The sequence below is a fragment of the Halichoerus grypus genome, chromosome 10, assembly GCF_964656455.1.
Source record: "Halichoerus grypus chromosome 10, mHalGry1.hap1.1, whole genome shotgun sequence".
NCBI lineage: Eukaryota > Metazoa > Chordata > Mammalia > Carnivora > Phocidae > Halichoerus > Halichoerus grypus.
The window spans coordinates 42,992,950-43,017,727 of NC_135721.1; the positions used below are offsets into that span (position 1 = coordinate 42,992,950).

At 39.0% G+C, this 24,778-nt stretch overlaps 1 protein-coding gene across 4 annotated transcripts in view; it reads right to left on the bottom strand.

The window, feature by feature from the left end:
• The window catches only part of CTNNA2 (catenin alpha 2), a 1,076,840-nt gene that overhangs the window by 263,998 nt on the left and 788,064 nt on the right, over positions 1–24,778 (bottom strand). For all 4 annotated transcript variants that reach the window (XM_078056374.1, XM_078056373.1, XM_078056372.1 and 1 more), the window contains exon 8: positions 5,983–6,063. In XM_078056374.1, the coding sequence (XP_077912500.1) occupies positions 5,983–6,063 (81 nt within the window). The remainder of the gene's footprint in view (positions 1–5,982; positions 6,064–24,778) is intronic.

A 24,778-nucleotide genomic window follows, 5' to 3' on the forward strand; every position in this document is an offset into this window, starting at 1 on the left:
AGACAGGCTGGGAGAACAAGAGGCCAGCAACCCTAAGGTCCCTAGAAAACAGGTGCATCTTGCTTGGGTTCTGGTCAATAATTTGGACTCTATACATTCCCTCAACCACCCATCAACAGAATGACTAGGAGGAGGAACCCCCAAAATAGGAAAGACTCAGAGATTATGACTTACGCCGCAGATTTACAAATGGATGCAGATATAACCAAGATGTCGGAGATGGAATTCAGGCTAGCAATTGTGAAGACAATAACTAGAATGGAGAAATCAATTAATGGCAACATAAAGTGTCTAAGGGCAGAAATGAAAGCTGAATTGGCAGAACGTAAAAATGCTATCAATGAGATCCAATCTAACCTAGATAATCTAACAGCTAGGGTAAGTGAGGCAGAAGAACGAATCAGTGACCTGGAAGACAATTTAATGGATAAAAAGGGAAAAGAGGAGGCCAGGGAAAAACAACTCAGAATCCATGAATATAGAATCAGAGAAATAAGTGACACCATGAAGCGTTCCAATGTCAGAATTATTGGAATCCCGGAGGGAGTGGAGAGAGAGAGAGGACTAGAAGATATATTTCAGCAAATCGTAGCTGAGAACATCCCTAATCTGGGGAATGAAACAAACATTCGTGTCCTAGAGGCAGAGAGGACCCCTCCCAAGATCAAGGAAAACAGGCCAACACCCCGGCATGTAATAGTAAAACGCAAATCTTGGAACCAAGGAAACCATCTTAAGGGCAGTTAGGGGGAAGAGATTCCTTACGTACAGAGGGAGGAACATCAGAATAACGTCAGACCTATCCACAGAGACCTGGTAAGCCAGAAAGGCCTGGCAAGACATATTCAGGATACTAAACGAGAAGAACATGCAGCCAAGAATACTTTATCTGGCAAGGCTGTCACTTAGAATGGATGGAGAGATGCAGAGGTTCCAAGACCGGCAGAAACTGAAAGAATATGTGACCACTAAGCCGGCCCTGCAAGAAATATTAAGGGGGGTTCTATAAAAGGAGAAAGACCCCAAGAGTGATCTACAACAGAAATTTACAGGGACAATCTATAAAAACAACGTCTTCATAGGCAACATGATGACAATTAATTCATATCTTTCAATGATCACTCTCAACATGAATGGCCTAAATGCTCCCATAAAACGGCACAGGGTTACAGATTGGATAAAACGACAGGACCCATCCATATGCTGTCTACAAGAGACTCATTTTGAACCTAAAGATACATCCAGACCGAAAGTGAAGGGATAGAGATCCATCTCCAATGCCAGCGGACCTCAAAAGAAAGCTGGGGTAGCAATTCTTATATCAGACAAATTAGATTTTAAACTAAAGTCTGTAGTTAGAGATACAGAAGGACACTATATCATTCTTAAAGGGTCTATCCAACAAGAAGATCTAACAATTGTAAATAACTATGCCCCCAACATGGGAACAGCCATCTACATAAGCTGTTAACCAAAATAAAAAGTCATATTGATAACAATACATTAATTGTAGGAGACCTCAATACTCCACTCTCAGCAATGGACAGATCATCGAAGCAGAAAATCAACAAGGAAACAAGAGCTTTGAATGACACACTGGACCAGATGGACCTCATAGGTATTTACAGAACATTCCACCCTAAAACAACAGAATACTCATTCTTCTCGAGCGCACATGGAACTTTCTCCAGAATAGACCACCTACTGGGTCACAAATCAGGTCTCAACCAATACCAAAAGATTGAGTTTATTCCCTGCATATTCTCAGACCACAATGCTTTAAAACTGGAACTCAATCAAAAGAAAAAATTTGGAAGAAATTCAAACACTTGGAAGCTAAAGACCACTCTGCTCAAGAATGTTTGGGTCAACCAGGAAATCAAAGAAGAACTTAAACAATTCATGGAAATCAATGAGAACAAAAACACATCGGTCCAAAACCTATGGGATACTGCAAAGGCGGTCCTAAGGGGGAAATACATAGCCATCCAAGCCTCACTCAAAAAAATAGAAAAATCCCGAATTCACCAACTAACTCTACACCTTAAAGAACTAGAGAAAAAGCAACAAACGATGCCTAAGCCATGCATTAGAAGAAAAATAATTAAGATTAGAGCAGAGATCAATGAATTAGAAACCAGAAACACAGTAGATCAGATCAACGAAACTAGAAGTTGGTTCTTTGAAAGAATTAATAAGATCGATAAACCACTGGCCAGACTTATACAAAAGAAAAGAGAAAGGACCCAAATTAATAAAATTATGAACAAAAGGGGAGAGATCACGACTAACACCAAGGAAATAGAAACAATTATTAGAAATAATTATCAACAACTATATGCCAATAAACTGAGCAATCTGGATGAAATGGAGGCCTTCCTGGAAACCTATAAGCTGCCAAGACTGAAACAGGAAGAAATTGACAACCTGAATAGGCCAATAACCAGTAACGAGATTGAAGCAGTGATCAAAAACCTCCCAAAAAACAAGAGTCCAGGGCCTGATGGATTCCCTGGGGAATTCTACCAAACATTCAAAGAAGAAATAATACCTATTCTACTGAAGCTGTTTCAAAAAATAAAAACAGAAGGAAAACTTCCAAACTCATTCTATGAGGCCAGCATTACCTTAATCCCCAAACCAGGCAAAGACCCCATCAAAAAGAAGAATTTCAGAACGATATCCCTGCTGAATATGGATTCCAAAATCCTCAACAAAATCCTAGCTAATAGGATCCAACAATACATTAAAAGGATCATCCACCACGACCAAGTGGGATTTATCCCCGGGATACAAGGCTGGTTCAACATTCGCAAATCAATCAATGTGATAGAACACATTAATAAGAGGAGGGAGAAGAACCATATGGTCCTCTCAATTGATGCAGAAAAAGCATTTGACAAAATACAACATCCTTTCCTGATTAAAACTCTCCAGAGTATAGGGATAGAGGGAACATTCCTCAAGTTCATAAAATCCATCTATGAAAAACCCACAGCGAATATCATCCTCAATGGGGAAAAGATGAGAGCCCCTCCCTTAAGATCAGGAACACGTCAAGGATGCCCACTCTCACCACTATTGTTCAACATAGTACTAGAAGTCCTAGCAACAGCAATCAGACAACAAAAAGAAATAAAAGGTATTCAAATTGGCAAAGAAGAAGTCAAACTCTCTCTCTTCGCAGACGACATGATACTTCATGTGGAAAACCCAAAAGACTCCACCCCCAAATTACTAGAACTCATCCAGCAATTCAGTAATGTGGCAGGATACAAAATCAATGCACAGAAATCAGTTGCTTTCTTACACACTAACAATGCAACTGTAGAAGGAGAAATTAGAGAAACGATTCCATTTACAATAGCACCAAAAACCATAGATTACCTTGGAATAAACCTAACCAAAGAGGTAAAAGATCTATACTCTAGGAACTACAGAACACTCATGAAAGAAACTGAAGAAGACACAAAAAGATGGAAAAATATTCCATGCTCATGGATCGGAAGAATAAACATTGTTAAAATGTCTATGCTACTCAGAGCAATCTATACCTTTAATGCCATCCCAATCAAAATTCCAATGACATTTTTCAAAGTGCTGGAACAAACAATCCTAAAATTTCTATGGAATCAGAAAAAACCCTGAATCGCCAAGGAAATGTTGAAAAAGAAAAACAAAGCTGGGGGCATCACGTTGCCTGATTTCAAGCTATATTACAAAGCTGTGATCACCAAGACAGCATGGTACTGGCACAAAAATAGACATATAGACCAATGGAACAGAATAGAGAACCCAGATATAGACCCTCAACTTTATGGTCAAATAATCTTCGACAAAGCAGGAAAAAACATGCAATGGAAAAAAGACAGTCTCTTCAATAAATGGTGCTGGGAAAATTGGACAGCTACATGCAGAAGAATGAAACTCGACCATTCTCTAACACCATACACAAAGATAAACTCAAAATGGATGAAAGACCTCAATGTGAGACAGGAATCCATCAAAATGCTAGAGGAGAACATAGGCAGTAACCTCTTTGACATCGGCCACAGCAACTTCTTTCAAGATACATCTCCAAAAGCTAGTGAAACAAAAGCAAAAATGAACTTTTGGGACTTCATCAAGATAAAAAGCTTCTGCACAGCAAAGGAAACAGTCAACAAAACAAAGAGGCAACCCACAGAATGGGAAGATATTTGCAAATGACACTACAGATAAAGGGCTGGTATCCAAGATCTATAAAGAATTTCTCAAACTCAACAGCCAAAAAACAAATAATCAAGTCAAAAAATGAGCAGAAGACATGAAAAGACACTTCTCTGAAGAAGACATACAAATGGCTAACAGATACATGAAAAAATGTTCATCATCATTAGCCCTCAGGGAAATTCAAATCAAAACCACATTGAGATACCACCTTACACCAGTTAGAATGGCAAAAATGGACAAGGAAAGAAACAGATGTTGGAGAGGTTGTGGAGAAAGGGGAACCCTTTTACACTGTTGGTGGGAATGCAAGTTGGTACAGCCACTTTGGAAAACAGTGTGGAGGTTCCTCAAAAAATTAAAAATAGAGCTACCCTATGACCCAGCAATTACACTCCTCGGTATTTACCCCAAAGACACAGATGTAGTGAAAAGAGGGGCAATATGCCCCCCAATGTTCATAGCAGCAATGTCTGCAATAGCCAAACTGTGGAAAGAGCCCAGATGCCCTTCAACAGATGAATGCATAAAGAAGATGTGGTCCATATATACAATGGAATATTACTCAGCCATCAGAAAGGATGAATACCCAACTTTTACATCAACATAGATGGGACTGGAGGAGATTATGCTAAGTGAAACAAGTCAAGCAGAGAAAGTCAATTATCATATGGTTTCACTTATTTGTGGAACATAAGGAATAGCATGGAGGACATTAGGAGAAGGAAGGGAAAAATGAAGGGGGCGGAAATCAAAGGGAGAGATGAACCATGAGAGACTATGGACTCTGAGAAACAAACAGGGTTTTAGAGGGGAAGGGGGAGGGGGGATTGGTTAGCCCGGTGATGGGTATTAAGGAGGGCACATACTGCATGGAGCACTGGGTGATATACGAAAACAATGGATCATGGATCACCACATCAGAAACTAATAATGTATTGTATGGTGACTAACGTAACATAATAAAATTTTAAAAAATTCAAAAAAAATTTCAGAAAAAAAAGGAAATCAAGACGGGATTTTATTGTAACTTTATGGATGGTATAACTCTTCTAGAAAGAACACTACCAAAGAAAGTGGAGCTCACCATGGAAAGAAAATAAGGGTTACAAGACAATAGGGTTACCAGTGTAGACATAGCACTTCCAAGATAAAATGGGGCCCTGACCAGAGATTTTTTTCATCCCCCAAAATAGACCTGTCAGACTAATACCATTAGCCATTCAAATCATCCAACTAACTTTCCTTGTTTAGGTCCCCAGTTTCCCAAACAACCATCTGATAAGCAAACATTCCCCTGGTGACTTGGATCCCCAAAGGGAATACACAGGGTCAGAGACCGTAATTAGCCCATCAGATTAAGAGTTGTGTTTCCCATTAACCATCAGCATTTTCGTTTATTCATTTAAGGTCTTTGGAGTTGTGATAAGTAAGAACCAGCAGAAATCAGAGACTGGCTCTTTATATACCTGGATCTGGAAAACTGAAAAACAGATTGTAGAAGGTAGTGAATTCACCAAGTCTCTACCTGGGAAGATTGTTTCTGGGCAGTTAGCATGCTGCCTCTTCAGAGGGTGTTTTCATCACACATCTTGAGGCTGTCACATCTGTCTGCTCAGCAGACTACCTTATTGATGAAATGCTTCTGTGTATATGTAGATGCTATGAAGAATAGCAACTTGAATGTCAGCTCTAAGAAGGCACCCTGGAAAAGGACATTCTTGAAAACCACCACTCAGTACCATGCACTTAAAATAAAAACAAAAACAGTACCTGTCTCCTTAGGTCTCTTGTTTTCTTGGTCATCTTATCAATTGCAATGTTTAGAGGATCTCCTTTTTCTTTTCTTCCAGTCTATTAAGAGAAGAGAAACAATCTCTGGTTTAGAAAATTCAATGTTAGAGACATTAAAATTTAAAAAAAAAAATCAGAAACACACTTGACTGGTAGAATCCAAGCAAGAGAGAGAGAGAGAGGGAGAGAGGAAATTCTTTTCAATACACAGCTATTACATGTTGGTTTTCTAAACTCTAAAGTTGGTTTTCTCTGAAATAAAAATTTAAATTGCTGAAAAACAATACATTCTCAGGATGGTTTACACATATGTCCATACTCAACTTCATGCAAGTATGTTTTCTTCCTGCTCCAGACATTCATCAATTAAGTAAACACAGGAGGTTTGCTTTTGCCTTCAAATACAAATGTTTTTTTTGCTACTCTCTTATGTAAGCACAGTTCTGAATAGAAAATGATTGAGATGATAAAAACTAAATTAGAAAACATTTAAAATAAATCACCAGAATTCAGAATTTCATTCCAATATATCCTAGACCATATTGTAACTTCTGTATCAAAGTCAAAAGAGATGCTTTACTACAAAATATAGTGTTTGTAATTTCTGTTCTGTCATGCACTGGGATGCTAAACATGATAATAAGGAACCCACAGCTTGAAATCATAAGGAAAATGTCCCTTATGACCCTAAGAGGCAGAGGTAAAGGCAAAACAAACAAACAAATGAAAAATCCAAAAATCTCTTCTTTAATAAATTATTCACTTAGAAGTTTGGAAGTTTCACTGAATAGTTTCTTTTTCTCTTTTCTTTCCTTTTCTTTCTCTTTCATTCTTCCTTCCTTCCTTCCTTTTCTTTCTTTCTTTCTTCCTGCCTTCCTTTTTTTTTTATGGCTATAGTAAAACAATTAAACCAAACAAAATAGAATCTATATTATCTTTTTAAAACCACAACAGGAACAACAAAATTCCCATGGATGGAAAGCTCTACATAACTTTATGGATGGCATTATCTTCCCTCTAAGAGAAAATTATTTTCAAAAAGTTTTCAAATATATTATCTATCCTTTAGTCAAACACCCTATAGATTTATTTATTTACGGTCCTAGTGGTGAGTCAATTCTTGTTCCATACTCAAGTCTCTGTAGAGTCATGTAGGTCTCTATAGTAATTTGTGTATATGATGAAATGATAACAAGATAGTGTTTTGAGGATCCATAGAAATTACCATTCAAGAGATTTCTAAATATTCTCTTCCAATGACAAAATCCTGGATACATAAAACTGATATATATATATATATACATCAGGTCTACTTACAACTAGATTTAAAGCAGTCATTTTTTCTGCAACTTGCTTAATTATTTTTTTTTTTTCTGAACAAACGTCTGATGTATAACCCTATATAGTTTTTACTAAAAAGCCAAAACCAGGGTATATGTTTGTATATTTTTAACCATCTAAAATCTTATAAATCCCCATATCTTTTCCACTCCCTAAACTCTTATTCTGACCCTTTCATGTGTTTACACTGAAGTTTATAAGTAGAAAGAGCTTAAAATAAAATGGTAACATTTTACAGTGTTAAAATATCAGTGTACAAATAGCTCTAAGAAAAGAAAAGTGTATGGAGAAGAACAATGTGCTGCATTACCTGTGGAGGGAAGCTGGTTACGCGGCAAGTGTGACTCTGGTGCCCTGTCTCCAGATCCAGGCATGCCATAAGCCTAGCAGCCAAAGCTGCTTCTTTTCTCTTTAGCTTTCTTCTTGCAAACAGGATGTTCACCATTAAAATATGAGAAGGTCTAGCCCATGATCGTTCTGAGAACCAGATTTCCTATGTCCTTTCTATTTATGATAGTAATAAAAACTTACTTTGAAAAACTACAGTTATGAGTTGGTTTAAAATGTGGCTATGAGAGAAGGAAAATGGATCACTGAACTTTTCAATGTAAAAAACAAAAAATCAAGACAGTATGAAAATACAAAATGATTACTAAAAAAAATACTAAGTGTTAGAAACTGGGATCATTTCTTCCTGCCAGTGGCATCTCATTATTGCCATTTGAGAAATGAAAAAATAAAACCAGAACAGGCCTGGGATTAGGGAGAGGGCAATGAGGCACTGACCTCAGATATGACATTTAAGGGGGCACCAAAGAACTCAGTAATCAAGATAATATTTTAATGCAATATTTTCAAAAATCAAATTAATGCAAAAAAACCCATGTTGAACAAATACCAAAATTTTAAATAAAAACAGGATCCCACAGGGCAAGGATTAGGATAAGGCAAGTGAAGTGAGTCACGTAGGTCAGGTATTTCTTAATTTTAAATTTAAGAAAACTGGGGATGGGGATGAAGGAGTGCACTTGTCGTGATAAGCATTGGGTATTGTATGAATACATGTATGAATACATGAATATATGTATGTATTGAAGTGTTGAATCACTATATTGTACACCTGAAACCAGTATTACGCTGTATGTTAACTAACTGGCAGAAAGAAAGAAAGAAAGAAAGAAAGAAAGAAAGAAAGAAAGAAAAAGAAAGAAAGAAAGAAAGAAAAAGAAAACTGAGGAATGCATATATACTAAAAGGAGAATAAATCTCTGTTTACCTACAATTCAAATTTAACTGAGTGTCCTGTATTATTATGTGCTTGATCAGGTAACCTTATCCGTAGGGGTAATGGTGATGCTCAAGATTGTAACTGGGGGGGGCGCCTGGGTGGCTCAGTTGGTTAAGCGACTGCCTTCGGCTCAGGTCATGATCCTGGAGTCCCTGGATCGAGTCCCGCATCGGCCTGCTTCTCCCTCTGACCCTCCCCCATCTCATGTGCTCTCTCTCTCTCTCTCTCATTCTCTCTGTCTCAAATAAATAAATAAAATCTTTAAAAAAAAAAAAAAAAAAAGATTGTAACTGGGGTTGTTAAAGACACGTGTGGGAAGGCTCCATTGCCTCATTCTGTGAAAAGAAGGGCAACATGAGATTCTGTATCCCATTTGGGATCAATAACTGTAACTGCAAAGCATATGTTCATTAGATGTGAAGCATCATTTTGGTCACTGTCAGAAACTCACAAAAAGTGAGATCTATGATCCTCATGCTCAAGGAGCTCCTAATTCAGGAGAGTAAACCAGAACATGAAATTAAGAACACCAACAACTATGTAGAGAGACTAACACTGTAACAGGCTAAATTAGATGTTCAAAAGAGGGAGATGCTGCATTTGGGAAGTCAAGTAATCTCAGAGGAGTGGGGGAATTTAGCTACACATTAAGTGCTAGGTAAGATCTGAATAGGAAAGAGGGAAGTACTTGAAGGGAGGACAGGGTGGCAAAAAGAAAGTCATCCAGTCAAGAAACAGCAAACAAACAGAGGGTTCCAGAGGGGAGGAGGGTAGGTGGATGGGTTAGCCTGGTGATGGGTATTAAAGAGGGCACGTACTGAATGGAGCACTGGGTGTTATATGCAAACAATGAATCATGGAACACTACATCAAAAACTAATGATGTAATGTATGGTGATTAACATAACATAATAAAATAAAATTAAAAAAAAAACAAACAAACAGCAAGGTGGGTTCTAGGAGGAGAGTGAGTGGAATGGTGCAGGCTTTTCTCTATGGTGTAAAGGGATAGGTTTGACAAACTGGAGAGAAAAGCTACTTTTCTAAGGCTTCTTCATAGTGTGATTACTGCCGACTATATTTTGATCTTCAAACTCAGAGGATATCTGGTGACATTAGCATTCCACGTCACTGTGTTGTCAGGATTCTGCTTGTGTAATATTTACAATCCTGGGTTTCTTCTGCTTCCGAGTCTTTGGCTAAAGATAACTAAAAAAATGCAGATGACTTGGGTGCCATATTTGCTCTCACTATTTAGAGAGGCTGGGTAATGGCAAAGCAAGGACTAGAACTTTGGAAATTTTGGCCACTGGCTGAAGTTGTTAATTCATCAGCCCTTTGTCAGCTCTAATTTCTTTAAATAAGGTATGTGTGTAGGAATAATGGTAATTGATCCTTAATGCTCAGATTAACATAGCAAATGGGGACTACCAAACCATCACTTCATGCTTTTCTGGGCTCTATTAGGTTGACATATGGAAATACTTTTAAATTATCAGCTTAAATTGGACAAGAAGCCAATCACTGAGAGAGAAAAAAAATAAAAAAGTCTTGCCTCCTAGTGGCAGTCATCCATTAGTAGGCTCTGTGATCTTGGACTAACAATTTGCCCATTTTTTATGTCTGAGTTTTCTCATGAACACAATGGGTAGTGTAATATATGCCCTGTCTTTTCACCAGGTTAGCAGGACGATCAATCATGATGTCAATGTGCTAGAAAAAATAAAAGGCATTAACAGTATTCAGAGTAATTAGGAAAGTATTTTTGCTGTGGAAAAAAATGAGAGAATTGATTTGGAAACTATGTAGAAACTATTTTTGGGTTACCTAGGGGTGGGGGTGACAGTCAGTTGGGGCTTTCTCATCTCTAAAATGTGGATAATGTTTTCTCTGTGGGGTTGCTGGGAACATTAAGAGAAATAGAATTTGTAAGAGGGGCACCTGGGTGGCTCAGTCGTTAAGCGTCTGCCTTCAGCTCGGGTCGTGATCCCAGGGTCCTGGGATCGAGCCCCGCATCGGGCTCCCTACTCTGCGGAAAGCCTACTTCTCACTCTCCCACTCCCCCTGCTTGTGTTCCCTCTCTCGCTGTCTCTCTCTCTCTGTCAAATAAAATCTTAAAAAAAAAAAAAAAAAAAGAATTTGTAAGAGTTAGCACAGTCCTTAACCCAGCAGAGGTAACTCAATCAATGTTAGTTTCCCCTCCTTCCCCATCCCATGGATCCCCTCAAAGCTGAGGACAACAAGGTCCAGAGAGATGAACGGATTCTGGTCACCTCACTACTTGGTGTCTGAGCAGGACTTCTGTGCTCCCAGTCCAGGGATTTTCCATTCCATGTCCAAACCATCCTCCGTCTCTAAAATTCTAGGATTCTGTGATTTTATAGAGTTTCACATGTTTCTGTTCAAAGGTTACCAAAAAAATTTAAAAATAGAAAAATCTCAGTTTGAGTTATATTTCCTTTGTCACGTTTTGTCCACAGATCTTGTGATCTTGTGTGTCTTTCTCAGACATGCTCCCCACTTGCCTACTTTATCTTCACAGAGAGATGTGAGCAAGTCTGCAATAGAGATAGCTATTTAATAAATACTGTTATTTAAGAAAAGAAGAAAGAAGAAAGAAGAAGAAGACGACGACGACAGGCGGGAGTCTTCTTTCACATTGCTGCAGGCGACTTTCCTAGTTGCCATCTGTTGTGCTAGGGAGGTGCATGATTATTAAACTTTATTTGTTTTAGCATTTGGGCTCTATTTTACAAAACACATTTGGAGTATAGCCATGATTTGAACTGATGGGAAGAAAAGAGAATGAATTTCCTGATTTGGATTTTTATAGGGGATCCTTTATTCTCCCATTCTCTGGCTCTGAACTCAAGTCCAGTTTGCCAAAGCATCAGATGCTGTCAAGAAGATGTTCATATTTCCATTTAATCTTACACAAAAGGATTGGGGCCATTAACAGAAATTTTGATTTTTCACAATTAGTCTTCTGGAACAAGTCAATATTTTAGTTCAATAACTTGTTTATATTTGCCTCTTTGGGAAATAAAAGCCTCCTCTTTCTTTTAGATAAGGATCTTCTTTTTCCTTCTTTCTCTTTTTTTACTATATTATTATTACTTTTTATTTTATTATGTTATGTTAATCACCATACATTACCTCATTAGTTTTTGATGTAGTGCTCCATGATTCATTGTTTGCGTATAACACCCAGTGCTCCATTCAGTACGTGCCCTCTTTAATACCTATCACCAGGCTAACCCATCCCCCCACTCCCTCCCCTCTAGAACCCTCAGTTTGTTTCTCAGAGTCCATAGTCTCTCATGGTTCGTCTCCCCCTCCGATTTCCCCTCCTTCATTTTTCCCTTCCTGCTATCTTCTTCTTTTTTTTTTTTTTAAACATATAATGTATTATTTGTTTCAGAGGTACAAGTCTGTGATTCAACAGTCTTACACAATTCACAGCGCTCACCATAGCACATACCCTCCCCAATGTCTATCACCCAGCTACCCCATCCCTCCCATCCCCCACCACTCCAGCAACCCTCAGTTTGTTTCCTGAGATTAAGAATTCCTCATATCAGTGAGAGCATATGATACATGTCTTTCTCTGATTGAATTATTTTGCTCAGCATAATACCCTCCAGTTCCATCCATGTCGTTGCAAATGGCAAGATTTCATTCCTTTTGACGGCTGCATAATATTCCAGTGTGTGTGTGTGTGTGTGTGTGTGTGTGTGTGTGTGTGTATGTATATGTGTGTATATATATATATATATATATATATATATATATATCACAACTTCTTTATCCATTCATCTGTCGATGGACATCTTGACTCTTTCCATAGTTTGGCTATTGTGGACATTGCTGCTATAAACAGCGGGGTGCATGTACCCCTTCGGATCCCTACATTTGTATCTTTGGGGTAAATACCCAGTAGTGCACTTGCTGGATCGTATGGTAGCTCTATTTTCAACTTTTTGAGGAACCTCCATACTGTTTTCCAGAGTGGCTAACACCAGCTTGCATTCCCACCAACAGTGTAGGAGGGTTCCCCTTTCTCCGCATCCCCGCCAACATCTGCCGTTTCCTGACCTGTTAATTTTAGACGTTCTGACTGGTGTGAGGTGGTATCTCATTGAGGTTTTGATTTGGATTTCCCTGATGCCGAGCAATGTTGAACACTTTTTCATATGTCTGTTGGCCATTTGGATGTCTTCTTTGGAAAAATGTCTATTCATGTCTTCTGCCCACTTCTTGATTGGATCATTTTATTTTTTTTAAAGATTTTATTCATTTATTTGACAGAGAGAGAGACAGCGCAAGTAGGCAGAGTGACAGGCAGAGGGAGAAGGAGAAGCAGGCTCTCTGCTGAGCAGGAAGCTGGACATGGGGCTCGATCCCAGGACCCCAGGATCATGACCTGAGCCGAAGGCAGCCGCTTAACTGACTGAGCCACCCAGGCACTCCTCTTTTTTACTATATTAATATCCATCACCACTTCTGAAATACTGAAGAGGTGTACAATATATTTATATTATATGCTGAATATTATACAACTGATACCAAGTCCCTAATTTATAAAACAAAAAAGGGAATATTAATTTTTAAATTTCTGAAATTGAGTATTTATTTAAAGACCATTCCTCATCTCACCCTAAACACATAATTCAGTACAAGTTGTCCCTCATGGAAGCCCTGGAACATAAATCTACCATCTCAGTGCTTCCCCCAGATCCATGGTTTTATGTGAGTTTCGAGGCACGATATTAATGTGGGAAATGGCTATGAGAAGGCAGATGTCGATCACTCTTTTCCTTTTTCTAAAGGTATCTTCCAACTTGATTGAATGTATGAGAAATCTTCAAAATATCACATAGCTGTAATTCTAATATATTGAATGTGTAGGGAGCTAATCAAATGCCCAGTCTTCAAACTGTTGTTATTTGAAAGAAGTGGCAGTCAAAATCATCAGAATGGCAGAAAGCAATAATATGCCATGCACTTTATCTCCAACATATTTTCCTGTCATTTAAACCTATAATTTAGACAACAGGAAGGAGGAGAAAAAATTATCTATTGATCCAGCAGTCATCCCATTGTATTTGGAGGGTTGCCTATCTACCCTCAAACCCTGAATATAGGAATCATATTCTTATTACGAATAGCACCATTATTTATGGAACCTTGAACATTTCGTAATACCTTTATATTATGTGTAAATCATAGTCTGAGAATGTGGGTCTTTCTAAACATTTCCCTTTCACTAGCTATGGCCATTTCTCTTGGAAAAGAAATGGGTGATATCTCTCTAGAATGGATAAAAGTTTAGCAGTCGCCACAAATCAAACCCATGATCAGGACACTTTGACCATATCACAATCCAGCTTTCCTGGAACCTGGAATGAATGGGGTTGGGTGGAGGGGTAGATAAAGGTAGAAAGGGAAAAAACTAAATGACAACATGTCAGGGCAAAAATGCATCTGACACTTCTCTGAGATCTTGTCAGTGCTCAAGGATAGAATCATCAATATATAAGATAAGAATATAAAGAGAGCATTATTGGTAAGACTCCCTGACCCTGTTTATTGGCCCAGCATTATCAGTACACACATTGGACATAATTTCGTTACATACATTTATACTTTCCATTATATATTAACTTGTAAAGTAACACTTCATGAGGATAGTCTTTATTTTGCTTATCATTATATCCTTGGCACCTGTGCATGGCACATAATAGGCATTCAATAAATTATATTAAATCAATGAATGAAACACATGGGCTTCTGAATCCAGTTGCACCTAAAGCCAAAGTCTATCAGTGGATTTCCTGCTGAGATGAGTGAATCATTAATTCCCCCCATATTTCTTTATTTTGGGTTTCTCTCAGCTACAACCAAAAAAGTCCTGACTAAATCAGAGACCTTAAAATATCAGACCAAAATAATTTGAAGGCAAGATGGTAGAAGGGGAAGACCCTGACAAGACTATGGACACAGCCCAGAGCACTCCCTGAGACCTCAGGCCTTTGCTTCACTCACAGGGTTTTCTCTAGCACTAATTTCTACCCAAGCTCTAAATCCTAATAAAAACCAATTAGTCACTAGCCTTGAGAATTTGTCCATCAAAAAGTCTCTAAGATTTCTGCTTTCCCTCAAACCCTTCTTCCCATGGAACTCACCTATCCCAGTGTAGGCCTCTAACACCACACTAACACCTTTGTTGATTTCCCTCCTTCATAATCCTCAGTATGGCCTGTCAAAACCAAGCTTTTACTTCCGAGGCTCAATCCCTCAGTTCCTATTTAATTCTTAGTGGATCCTCACTTTCTACTAAACTCTTGGGCCTGTATTTTAAATTTTCATAGTCAGATTTCCTTCTTGTAATAGCCCACCTCTCTAATTAATTTGTTCTTTTTCAATGATTCAGAAACTTTTTGTCTCATGTTAGTGCCTGGAAGAAAGGAGCCATTCTCTCTTCAACCATTTGCCTAATTAAATTTTACCCATTCTTCCAGAAACAGCTCAAAATCCTCCTCCTCTAGGAAGTATTTTTAAATGGATCTAGCCCTTGAAGATCTTCACCTCTTTTGACCATATCCTTCAACCAGGTACTATGCCAAAGGATACAGACGTTAACAATTTACCATCCTGCATTATTTATTAAGTTTTCATGTGGCTGCAGAGTAGAATCTGAGCTTTTTGTGGGTGGTGAATGTCTGAGTTTTCTCTCAGAAAACTCAGTATGAAACTCCTAAGAACAGCCCCAGAAATACCTGTTCATGTATGGAAAAGTGGATGCTCCAAGTAGGCACCTGTGGATAGGAAGAAGGTATGCAAGGGATGAATGATTTGGAAAATGTAGGGTCCTAAAAATAAATTTCACCTATTTCACAATTTTCTGCTCAAAACCACAGGAAGTGGTTGGCACCTGTGTAATGTTACAATTCTTGTTCCTTTACTTACTTTATCAACACAGGTGTAGTCCTCAATGATTATCTCTCAGACAACCCTGCAGAGAAGATATTTTTCATCAAAGCCCCACCCTCCCCCCCAGCTCCCAACCTTGGGTTAATTAACCACACATTCCTTCAAAGCCTATGAGAGACCATGACCTGGGAAAACTGCTAAAAAATGTCATTTTATCTTTATAGGTGAGATGAAAGTAGCGAAGGCAAAGTGCAAATTTCCATTGATTATATACACATACAAAAACACATATATACCCACACTAAATAAATCATTTAAATTTCAGTGGAATTTAAACTTCCACTTCAGTTTTAAGTGCATAGTCCCCCAGCCACTCAGTTACAGTTAAAGCTATCAACACCTAAAGGATCCCTAGAGTCTGGCATTTTCTAACTTCTCAAAAAGAGGTCAATAAGAGTGTCCATGTTGTTGAGAGTTCACAGAAATCAGAAAACACTCAGGAAGAGGGTTACCTCAGTTTATGGAAAGTCTATCTGTGTAGAGCCCCCTTGCCTTAGCCTCCCTATGCCACATCTAACGATATATCAGGGGCCAGTTCATGTTATAATTCCTTCATCACACATTCCTGACCTCTCAGTTCACAGGAGCCCATCCTCCTCTGAGTGCCTGCAGCCATCTACATCATTATCTTTATCATCAAAATAGCTATTTATTTGGTGTTTTATGAATAATTCCCACTCAGGCAACACTCATATATTGTGCAAGTCTCTTGCATCATTAATTAAATTTCTGATATCTAAAGCAAATCTCTTGCATTGTTAATTGAATCTCAGATATCACACTCTAAAGGTAAAATGCAAATATACAGATGCATCATTATGATATTGTCTTGTTCTGAAACTTGTCATGATATAATCATATATCTGTTCCTTCTTCCCAGTTGGAGGCACAGGAGCTTAAGGGCAGTGTATTAGTCAACTCAGGCTGCATAACAAAATACCATAGACTGGGTGGTTTAAGGAACAAACATTTATTTTCTCACAGTTCTGGAAGCTGAAGAGTCCAAGACCAATGTTCAGTAGGTTTGGTTTCTTCTGAGGGCTCTCCCTGTGGCTCATAGACATCTACCTTTTCACTACGTCCTCACGTGGTAGAGAAAGAGCAAGCTCTCTGGTGTCTCTTTTTATAAGGGTACTAATCTTCTCATGAAGGCCCTACTCTGATACCTCACTTAAACCTAATTACTTCCCCAAAGCCCCATTTCCAAATACCATCACACCGGGGTATTCATCAACATATGAATTTTGGAGAGACATAATAGTCCATAGCAGACAGGAAGTTGTCAGCCAATTATATGTCCTTGAAACCCTGAAACTTCTTACAGAGTACCTTATGCAGAATAGGTGTTAAACAAATTAGAAATATGTATAGATATGTACATACAAATATGTATTGAATATAAATGAAGTAATTAGTATTCTGACTGCTTGACATGACTTCATGATATGGATCTTTGGCAGTAAGGCTACTTTTGTGCAGAAGTAGAGTGAAAGGGAAGCTGTATTGGTAGCTTCATCAACGGTAGAGTAAGATTGCTGCTAACTCTCTTTCCACACTCATTCTCCTCCTTCCCTGTTCAAAAATCTCACCTAAGCAGGGAGAAGATGGAAATCAAAGACTATAATTGCATGCACAGAATTAAGATACATGCACTTGGGACAAGAAACATACAAATCCTTCTCTTAGAATAGTGGGAGGTGAGGGTAGATAAGCTTGAGGACACTAGATACCAAAAAAGAATGGGTTTGGTGAAATGGTGCTTCTACGAGAGGAGCAGAACCCTGACTGGGACAAAGAAGCAGGCCATACTAGAGAACACCTGGGATCATTCTGTTGGCCAACCCTACAGCAAAGGAAAGGGAAGAAGTTTCCTGGTGAACACTGGGAAAAGGAAACTCATGGTTTAGGAGTACTGAGCACTTTCTGCATGCCCGGGGACCCCCAAAGAGATTTCCTTTCATACTTCAAAACCAAGCCTTTTCCCCCACCCAAACAAATCTGACTTCTTTTGGTCTTTGCCAAAGCCTGTGAAGACTGCTCCTCCTGTCCTCTCTAGCATCACCACCAACCAATCTTGGCATAAGCCTTCATCTCATGCTCTTTCCAAAAGTCCAGCACTGTCTGAAAAGCAACCACATAGATCCTGATACCTGTAAGCCTTAGCACTATGAGGGACTAAAAGAAAATAATATTTGGACAGTCAAAATAACTGAAAAACTATTTTATTTATACACTAGCAATCCCCAATCTAGAGCTATTAACTTCATTGTTTACCCTTCGGTGTTGTCTTTTATTTTCTAGGAGCAGAGTTCATGAAGCCTTGGGCTCTTTCTCCCCTTTGTAAACCCATCCCCAAGCCAGAATGGAAATAGGCTGCTCCCCACCTCCAGCACCAACACCCAGGAGGCCACTGGCATGTGACCAAGGGGCAAGCAGGGGCATTTCCTGAGGCTTCTCTGACGCCCTTCTCCCTGAGAATGCTTAGAATCTGCCCCATAACAGAATCATCTCTTGGGGCATTTGCTCACACTTGGAACTGATGAAAACTTTATGAGGCAAATGCCATTTTTGCTGCATGATAGTTAAAAACTAAACTAAGTAGAAAGCAGGCCGAAACCCTGGAACACATGTCTCACATCGTCCCAAATATTCCTCACTATGTGGCTCCCATAAACACCATCTGCTGTGTTAATTTGTAAAGAATTACAAGGTTCTTAAAATTACACTTTGCTCTCTGTAGCGTACACTGTGTCTATTAAGGGGGGTAGGGCATTGAGAATGCGTATCACATCTAGCCAGACAACTGAGATCTTTTTCCTTCTAGGCTGGGATCTTGCTGAAAGTTTGCTAGGTCTGCATGGAATTTTAAGAAGTGTATCATATTCTCCCCACCAGCTGTAGGAAAAAAAAAAAAATTGAAAATAAAATACATACAACAAAGCCTTTGCCCTAGATTATAATTCCAGCATCTTATACATTTTCAAATTGTGAGCACATCTTCCACCTCACTGGATGCTCATGACAATACAAAGTCCTTAGCTATAAGTCAAAGAGGGTGAATAGCCAAAATTGGGAGAACTTCTTGGGTGAGACTTAATTCTCCATTGTAGACTCCTGACCTCCAGGGTCCCCCCAGGGCCCTCAGGTGGTAAATGAGAGTGTTTGTCAATTGCTTATCACTGTCTTCTCACAAAGCCAGAAGAGAAACATCTATGTTCCCAAACACACATCTCTGATGGCGCAGGGCTATGGCAACAGGCTGCTAATGTACATTTTAGGTAAATTAAGTCCCCAGAGGAGGTGCTGGTTAAACGGCGATAAATGGTGGCTAGAAATGAGAAAATAAATAGGAGAGTTTGGGGCTCCATAATCTTTCAGCTAGAAACTGTCAACGTGACAAAGTTGTTGCAAACACAGGTTCCTAGGCCCCTCTATTCAGTAGCTCTGGAGCAGGCTGGAAATCTTCATTTTTTAATAAGCATTTGAAGAATTATGGACAAGCTCTGGAAACACAGGGATAGTTCAGTGGGTAGTCAAAATCTTTCCAACTGTGGCCCAGGGATCTGCATTTTCAGATTTCCATGAAGTTCTACTGATCAGCCAATTTTGGGAACCAAGAGGTTTGTGACAATTTACTGGTGGTAAACCTAAAATAGGACCAAGGATTACAATTAAGGCAGTTCTCCTTAATTCTTGATGAATTACTCTATCTTAAAAACATAAGTTTCCGAACCAAACTAATTAGAAACAAAAAACAAAAAAACTATGCTGCCTGAGAAACCAAAACAATATAGACACAGCCTGCCACATCATTTCATAGAAAGTCCCTGCATAAAGAAAAAGAAAGTTAAATCAGCTTCCCCAAATTCCTTGCCTGTCATTATTACATCTACATGTAGACATCAGAATAAGACTAGCTAGATGCAATGAACATGGAAATAAACAAGGATGCTGCTCTCACCAAAACATAGAGAGTTTAAGAAAATTTTGCAACATCACACACAAACTATAAAAGGGAATCCTGATCCACGCTGATCCTGATTTCAGAGCTTCTATTGGTAAACCAAGTCTACACTCTGCTAATTTCCCAACATTTTCTGAAAATGTACTCCCAATCTCCTCTTTCCATGGTCACAACTTCTCTAATCCCCCATAAGTACGTCCCAGTCCTCAGAGAAGAGTTTCTTTGAGCACCCCATAATAACTTTCTACCTACCAGTTTTACCTTCTTTTCTCCATCCTGAAGCAACATTCTATGGGCCAGATCAGGCCCTACCTCTCCCTGACCACACAGCCCATACAGACTTCTCCTTTCTCTCAACCACCATAGTAATTAGCATAGTCCTTTTCTGATGTTCAACCATAGCATCCCCTCAGACAATTCCCTGCATAGCCTTCTTTGGGCAAACTGGCACTGAGTGGTCTCGCCCCTCGGTGAGTGGTCTCATAGTCAGACATCTAGCTATAGCTGCCTCCTGACTTCCAAGCTCTGATGAAAAAGTTAGGGTTCAGGCTAAAGGTTGTTGCTTGAATTTTCTCTGTTCACTCTAAGTAAGCTGAACTGAATGAACTACTGTTGCTTCCAATTAAGTCATCAAGCCCATGAAAAACTAGATTCTTAACACTGATTGTAAGAAAATAAATTATTAGAACAGGTTGGTAATAACCCCTGAATTGTTTGGTGATACAACTATCAATTGCATTTATAATGCAGTAGAGTAAAATAAAAATGTTGTGATCGTATTTTGCATTTCAATGTATGTCTAAATGAATGTGTGTGTGTGTGTTACAAGTTCATCTGCCATTATCACTTAACTGCATGGGTACCCTCTCCACTAGCAAAGTGTAAGCTCTGTGAAAGAAAGATCACGTTTCCCTGTATCAGGTACAATGTCCACAAAAGGAGTTTCTTTTGTACACAATAAAGCCTTGTACAGTTGACCCTTGAACAATGTGGGGGTTAGAGGGGCTAAACCCCCGCACAGTTGAAAATCCACATACAACTTCTGATTCCCTAAAAACTTAACTACTAATAGCCTACTGCTGACCAGAAGCCTCACTGATAACATAAACAGCCAATCAACACACATTTTGTATGTTGTATATAAAAATACTGTATTCTTACAATAAAGTAAGCTAGAGAAAAGAAAATGTTATTAGGAAAATCACAAGGAAGATAAAATATATTTACAGTACTGTACTGTATTTATCAAAAAAATCCACATATAAGTGGACCCATGTAGTTCAAACTGTATTGTTCAAAGGTCAACTATACTTAATGACAGGATAACTCACTCCTACAGGGTAGAGAGAATCAAAGAATTTTATTGCCAAGCTTTCCTGGGTGAATGAACCACACACAACTGAGGAAGATAAATCCCAAATCTTAGTCTTTCCAGAATCTAATTCTAACCTGTTCATTTGCATCCATGACTATCTATCTGGCCATGCATAACCACGGAAATACACATGCCAGCTCCAAGGGTCATTAGTCTCCCCAGTGCTTGTGACATTAACACTTATGGCAAGGGGGAATGGATTCTTTGATAAAGAAATCAGTGTTATCTCATTCTTACGTAAAATTAAAATGCAAATGTAATTCCCAGTCTGAACCCCCATCTGCCCTTCCTTCATGCCCTCTCCCATGCCTTCTCTTCCTTGAAAGAATTTATGAAGTAGACAAAAATAGTATTAAGTTATAGCTCTGCTCTGATACCTACTAGCTGTGTAACCCTTGGCAATTTACCTAAACTCACTAAGTCTCAGTCTTCATCTGTAAAATAGTGGAAATGATGCCTAACCCAAGATTACGATGAGATAATGCACACAAAATGTCAGTCTCTGAGTTTAGCATAGAAATGGTATTGCTGGTAATGGAAATGGTAAAAAAAAAAAAAAAAAAAAAAGAAGAAGAAGAAGAAGAAGAAAAGAAAGAAAGAAAACACCTGATTTTTTTTTCTCTCTTGATAGCAAACTTAGGGAAAACACAGGGCTCAGCCTCTGAACCATGAAAAGATGCAAGATGGAAGGACTGAATGTCTAGGGAGAATATACTGATTTATAGGCTGGATCTGGGTTTACCACAACTTGCCATTTGAAAATCTTTTAACATCTGAGTGGTATTTAACATTCATGAAATTTTCACCATTTTAAAGTCCATATGACACAATTCAAGTATAAGGCAAATGAAAAAGGAGAACCAGACACGGACCCTGAAATTTCACTAAAAACGTAGTAAAGAATATAAAATTTGATAGCTGTTGTTTCTTATGCTAGTGAGGGACAAGGAGCAAATGTTGGGAACTGATTCCTCCTTTTCAGTCCAAAGCATGGGTAAGAAATCAGCAGTGAACACACTGCACTGATGATTTTAATCACACTGAGCACCTGTACCTAACTGCCAGCAAGAGGGAGATTCCCCAAGCAGCATGAGTGGATTCTACTTCAGTCACCCTCTTTGGCACATCAAGGAAGGGATGGCCTTGCTGAAATGATGTAACAGGCCTGCCCTGTCTGCCCCATGTTGATGTGGAGTCAGTGAGAAGAGCTGCTAACTACTTGCAAATACCTCAGTAAGGGGGGCTGCCAGAGATGGATCTGAACAGCAAGAACACACCTCTTTTCTAAGTATGGCTTTCCCTATGATGTAAAGTCTAGAGCTCTACCATTACAGAATGATTTTAATTTGTTTATAAGGACTCTTGGAGTTCTCTGCTAAAGTTCTAATAAAATTGAGAAAGAACTTACTTAAGTAGATAATTTGCTTACTGGTTTTTCATCTGTTTCTCCCATTAGACTATAAACTTCATGGGATTAGTAACTTCATCTGTCTAGTTTACCTGTGTGTGTATTTCACTAAGTCCAGTCCCTGGCACAAAGGTTCTCATTGAATCAGGGACATAAAATAGTTGTCATTTTAGAAAGTTAATCTCTAAAGAGAAAAGAAAAGTAGGAGGCGAGAAACTTCTGTGTGGGGGTTGGGTGAGGGAAGCCCAGAGTTAAAAATAAATTCTGGTTCCATAGGAAAGCTGTTGATCAAGGAATTTAGGATTTAGAAATTAGACATATCCACAACACTAACCAAAAACAACCACAAAACACTAAGAGGAAAAAAAATCAAATAATTGTAGGGATATGAGGAAGACAAAATAAGGAGGAAGAAGAGGAGGAGGAGAAGAAGAAGGAAAAAAAATAAGATATGGAGAGTAAGGAAAAAGGTGGCTGAGACCCTACTCTGAAACTTGAGAACTCCAGTATTGCAGTGAGTCCAAAGTAGGAAATATTTAAAAAAAAAAAAAGGAACTTTCAGGAGAACAGCCAGGAATCCAGTTACTATTACCAAGACAGAAAACACGAAAAGGTAGTCAAAAAAAAAAAATCAGAAATCAGGAACTAGAAGGGATGCTCAAGCCCAGAGTGAAATCAGCATTAAGTCTGACTTGAGGAGGAATCACCATGTTATGGGTGTAAGTTCTTTCATTCCCTGTGCAGAAGCCAGACTGGTCCAAGCTCAAAATGCCTGGGCAATCTACCCTCTCTCCCCAGCCTACATGTGAAGAAGCACAAGGCCAGGCGTACCACCACCCAGCTATGCACTTTCCTACCCCCCCTACTCTTCTTCCCTATCCAGAGAGCTCCACAGAAAGCCTCATCTCCTGGAAGAGCCCTCCCACCTGAGCCCCTTCTCCAGGACTATCCCAACCCTGTCATTGCCTTCTTTCCCTTGTAATTAATCCTACTAAGTGGAAAACATACAAACAGAAGAACTCCCAAACCAATCCACATTAAATATAGTCTCAGTATCCCAATTTTGGGTTCCAAACTCAGTGACTCTGGGGATAGGACCATCAAGCACTGGAGCGGGCTTCCATTTGCAGTGGTCTGGGCAGTATAGACTTTGTATGCTGTAAATCACACCAGTTAGGTTGACCTCTGTCTCTATGTGCCCTATGTGCTCTATGTGATCAGCCACCACACTACTTCAAATAAAATATTACTCTGGCAAAGAATAACTATATATTGAGCATTTACTTGATATTGAGCCCTGTAGAGGCTGTGATATGGGCTGAACTGTGTCTCCCCAGAATTTATGAGTTGAGGTCCTACCCCTTTACCCCTCCCTCTTACCTCAGAATGTGATTGCATTTGGAGATAGGTCATTAAAGAGATAATTAAGGTTACATGAGATCATTAGGGTGGCCCCTAATATAATATGATTTGGGTCTTTAAAGTGGAGGAGATTAAACACAGAAAAACACAGGAAAAGACCATGAGGTAGAAGATGGTCAGCTACAAGCCAAGGAGAGAAGCCTCAGAACAAACCCACCCTGCAGGAACCTTGATCTCAGATTTCTAATTTCCAGAACTGTGGGAAAATAAATTTTCATTGTTAAAAATCCCAGTTTGTGGTATTTTGTTATGGTAGCCATAGCAAACTATGCAATGTGACAGGAAACACTAGAGTAACGATTTGTTGAGGTTTTGCTTCCTCTTAAAATACATTACTGATTCAGGCTAGTAAGAAGTCTAAGAGGGCTGAGGTGGGGTCAGGGAGGGAAGATGTGACTGTCTCCAGCAATCCTAATTGATTTCTCAGAAAGCTCTTCAGTTTTTCACAGCATGAGGCTTATATCAATCAATTTGTCTAATTAAAGAAGGAGCCCCATCTCACCCAACAATTGGAAAATGGGTTTCTCAAGTCCCAGAACACATTTCTTGCTCCAAATGCCAGAAAGCTTCCTCAGTCTTTCTCAAGCACCTCAAAGAGTCCTGCAGCTCTTATTGAAAACTGGTAGCTATCAGATACAAGGTAGATAAATAGATGATAGATGTTAGATGATAGATAGAGCCATTTAAAGTAATCTTCCTATAAGAGCCTCAGATATTTCTCATCTCACAGAACAGCCAAAAACAATTTAATCTCATGTTTCCTCACAATTTAATTGAGATAAAAATGTGACTTCTGTTCCCTGTGTAAGCTTGTAAGTGCTTTTGATTAAGAAACTTGAATGAGGGGGGCTCCTGGGTGGCTGAGTTGGTTAAACATCTGACTCTTGATTTCTGCTCAGGTCATGATCTCAGGGTTGTGAGATCGACCCCGCATCAGGCTCTGCACTCAGCCTGGAGTCTGCTGGAGATTCTCTCTCTCCCTCT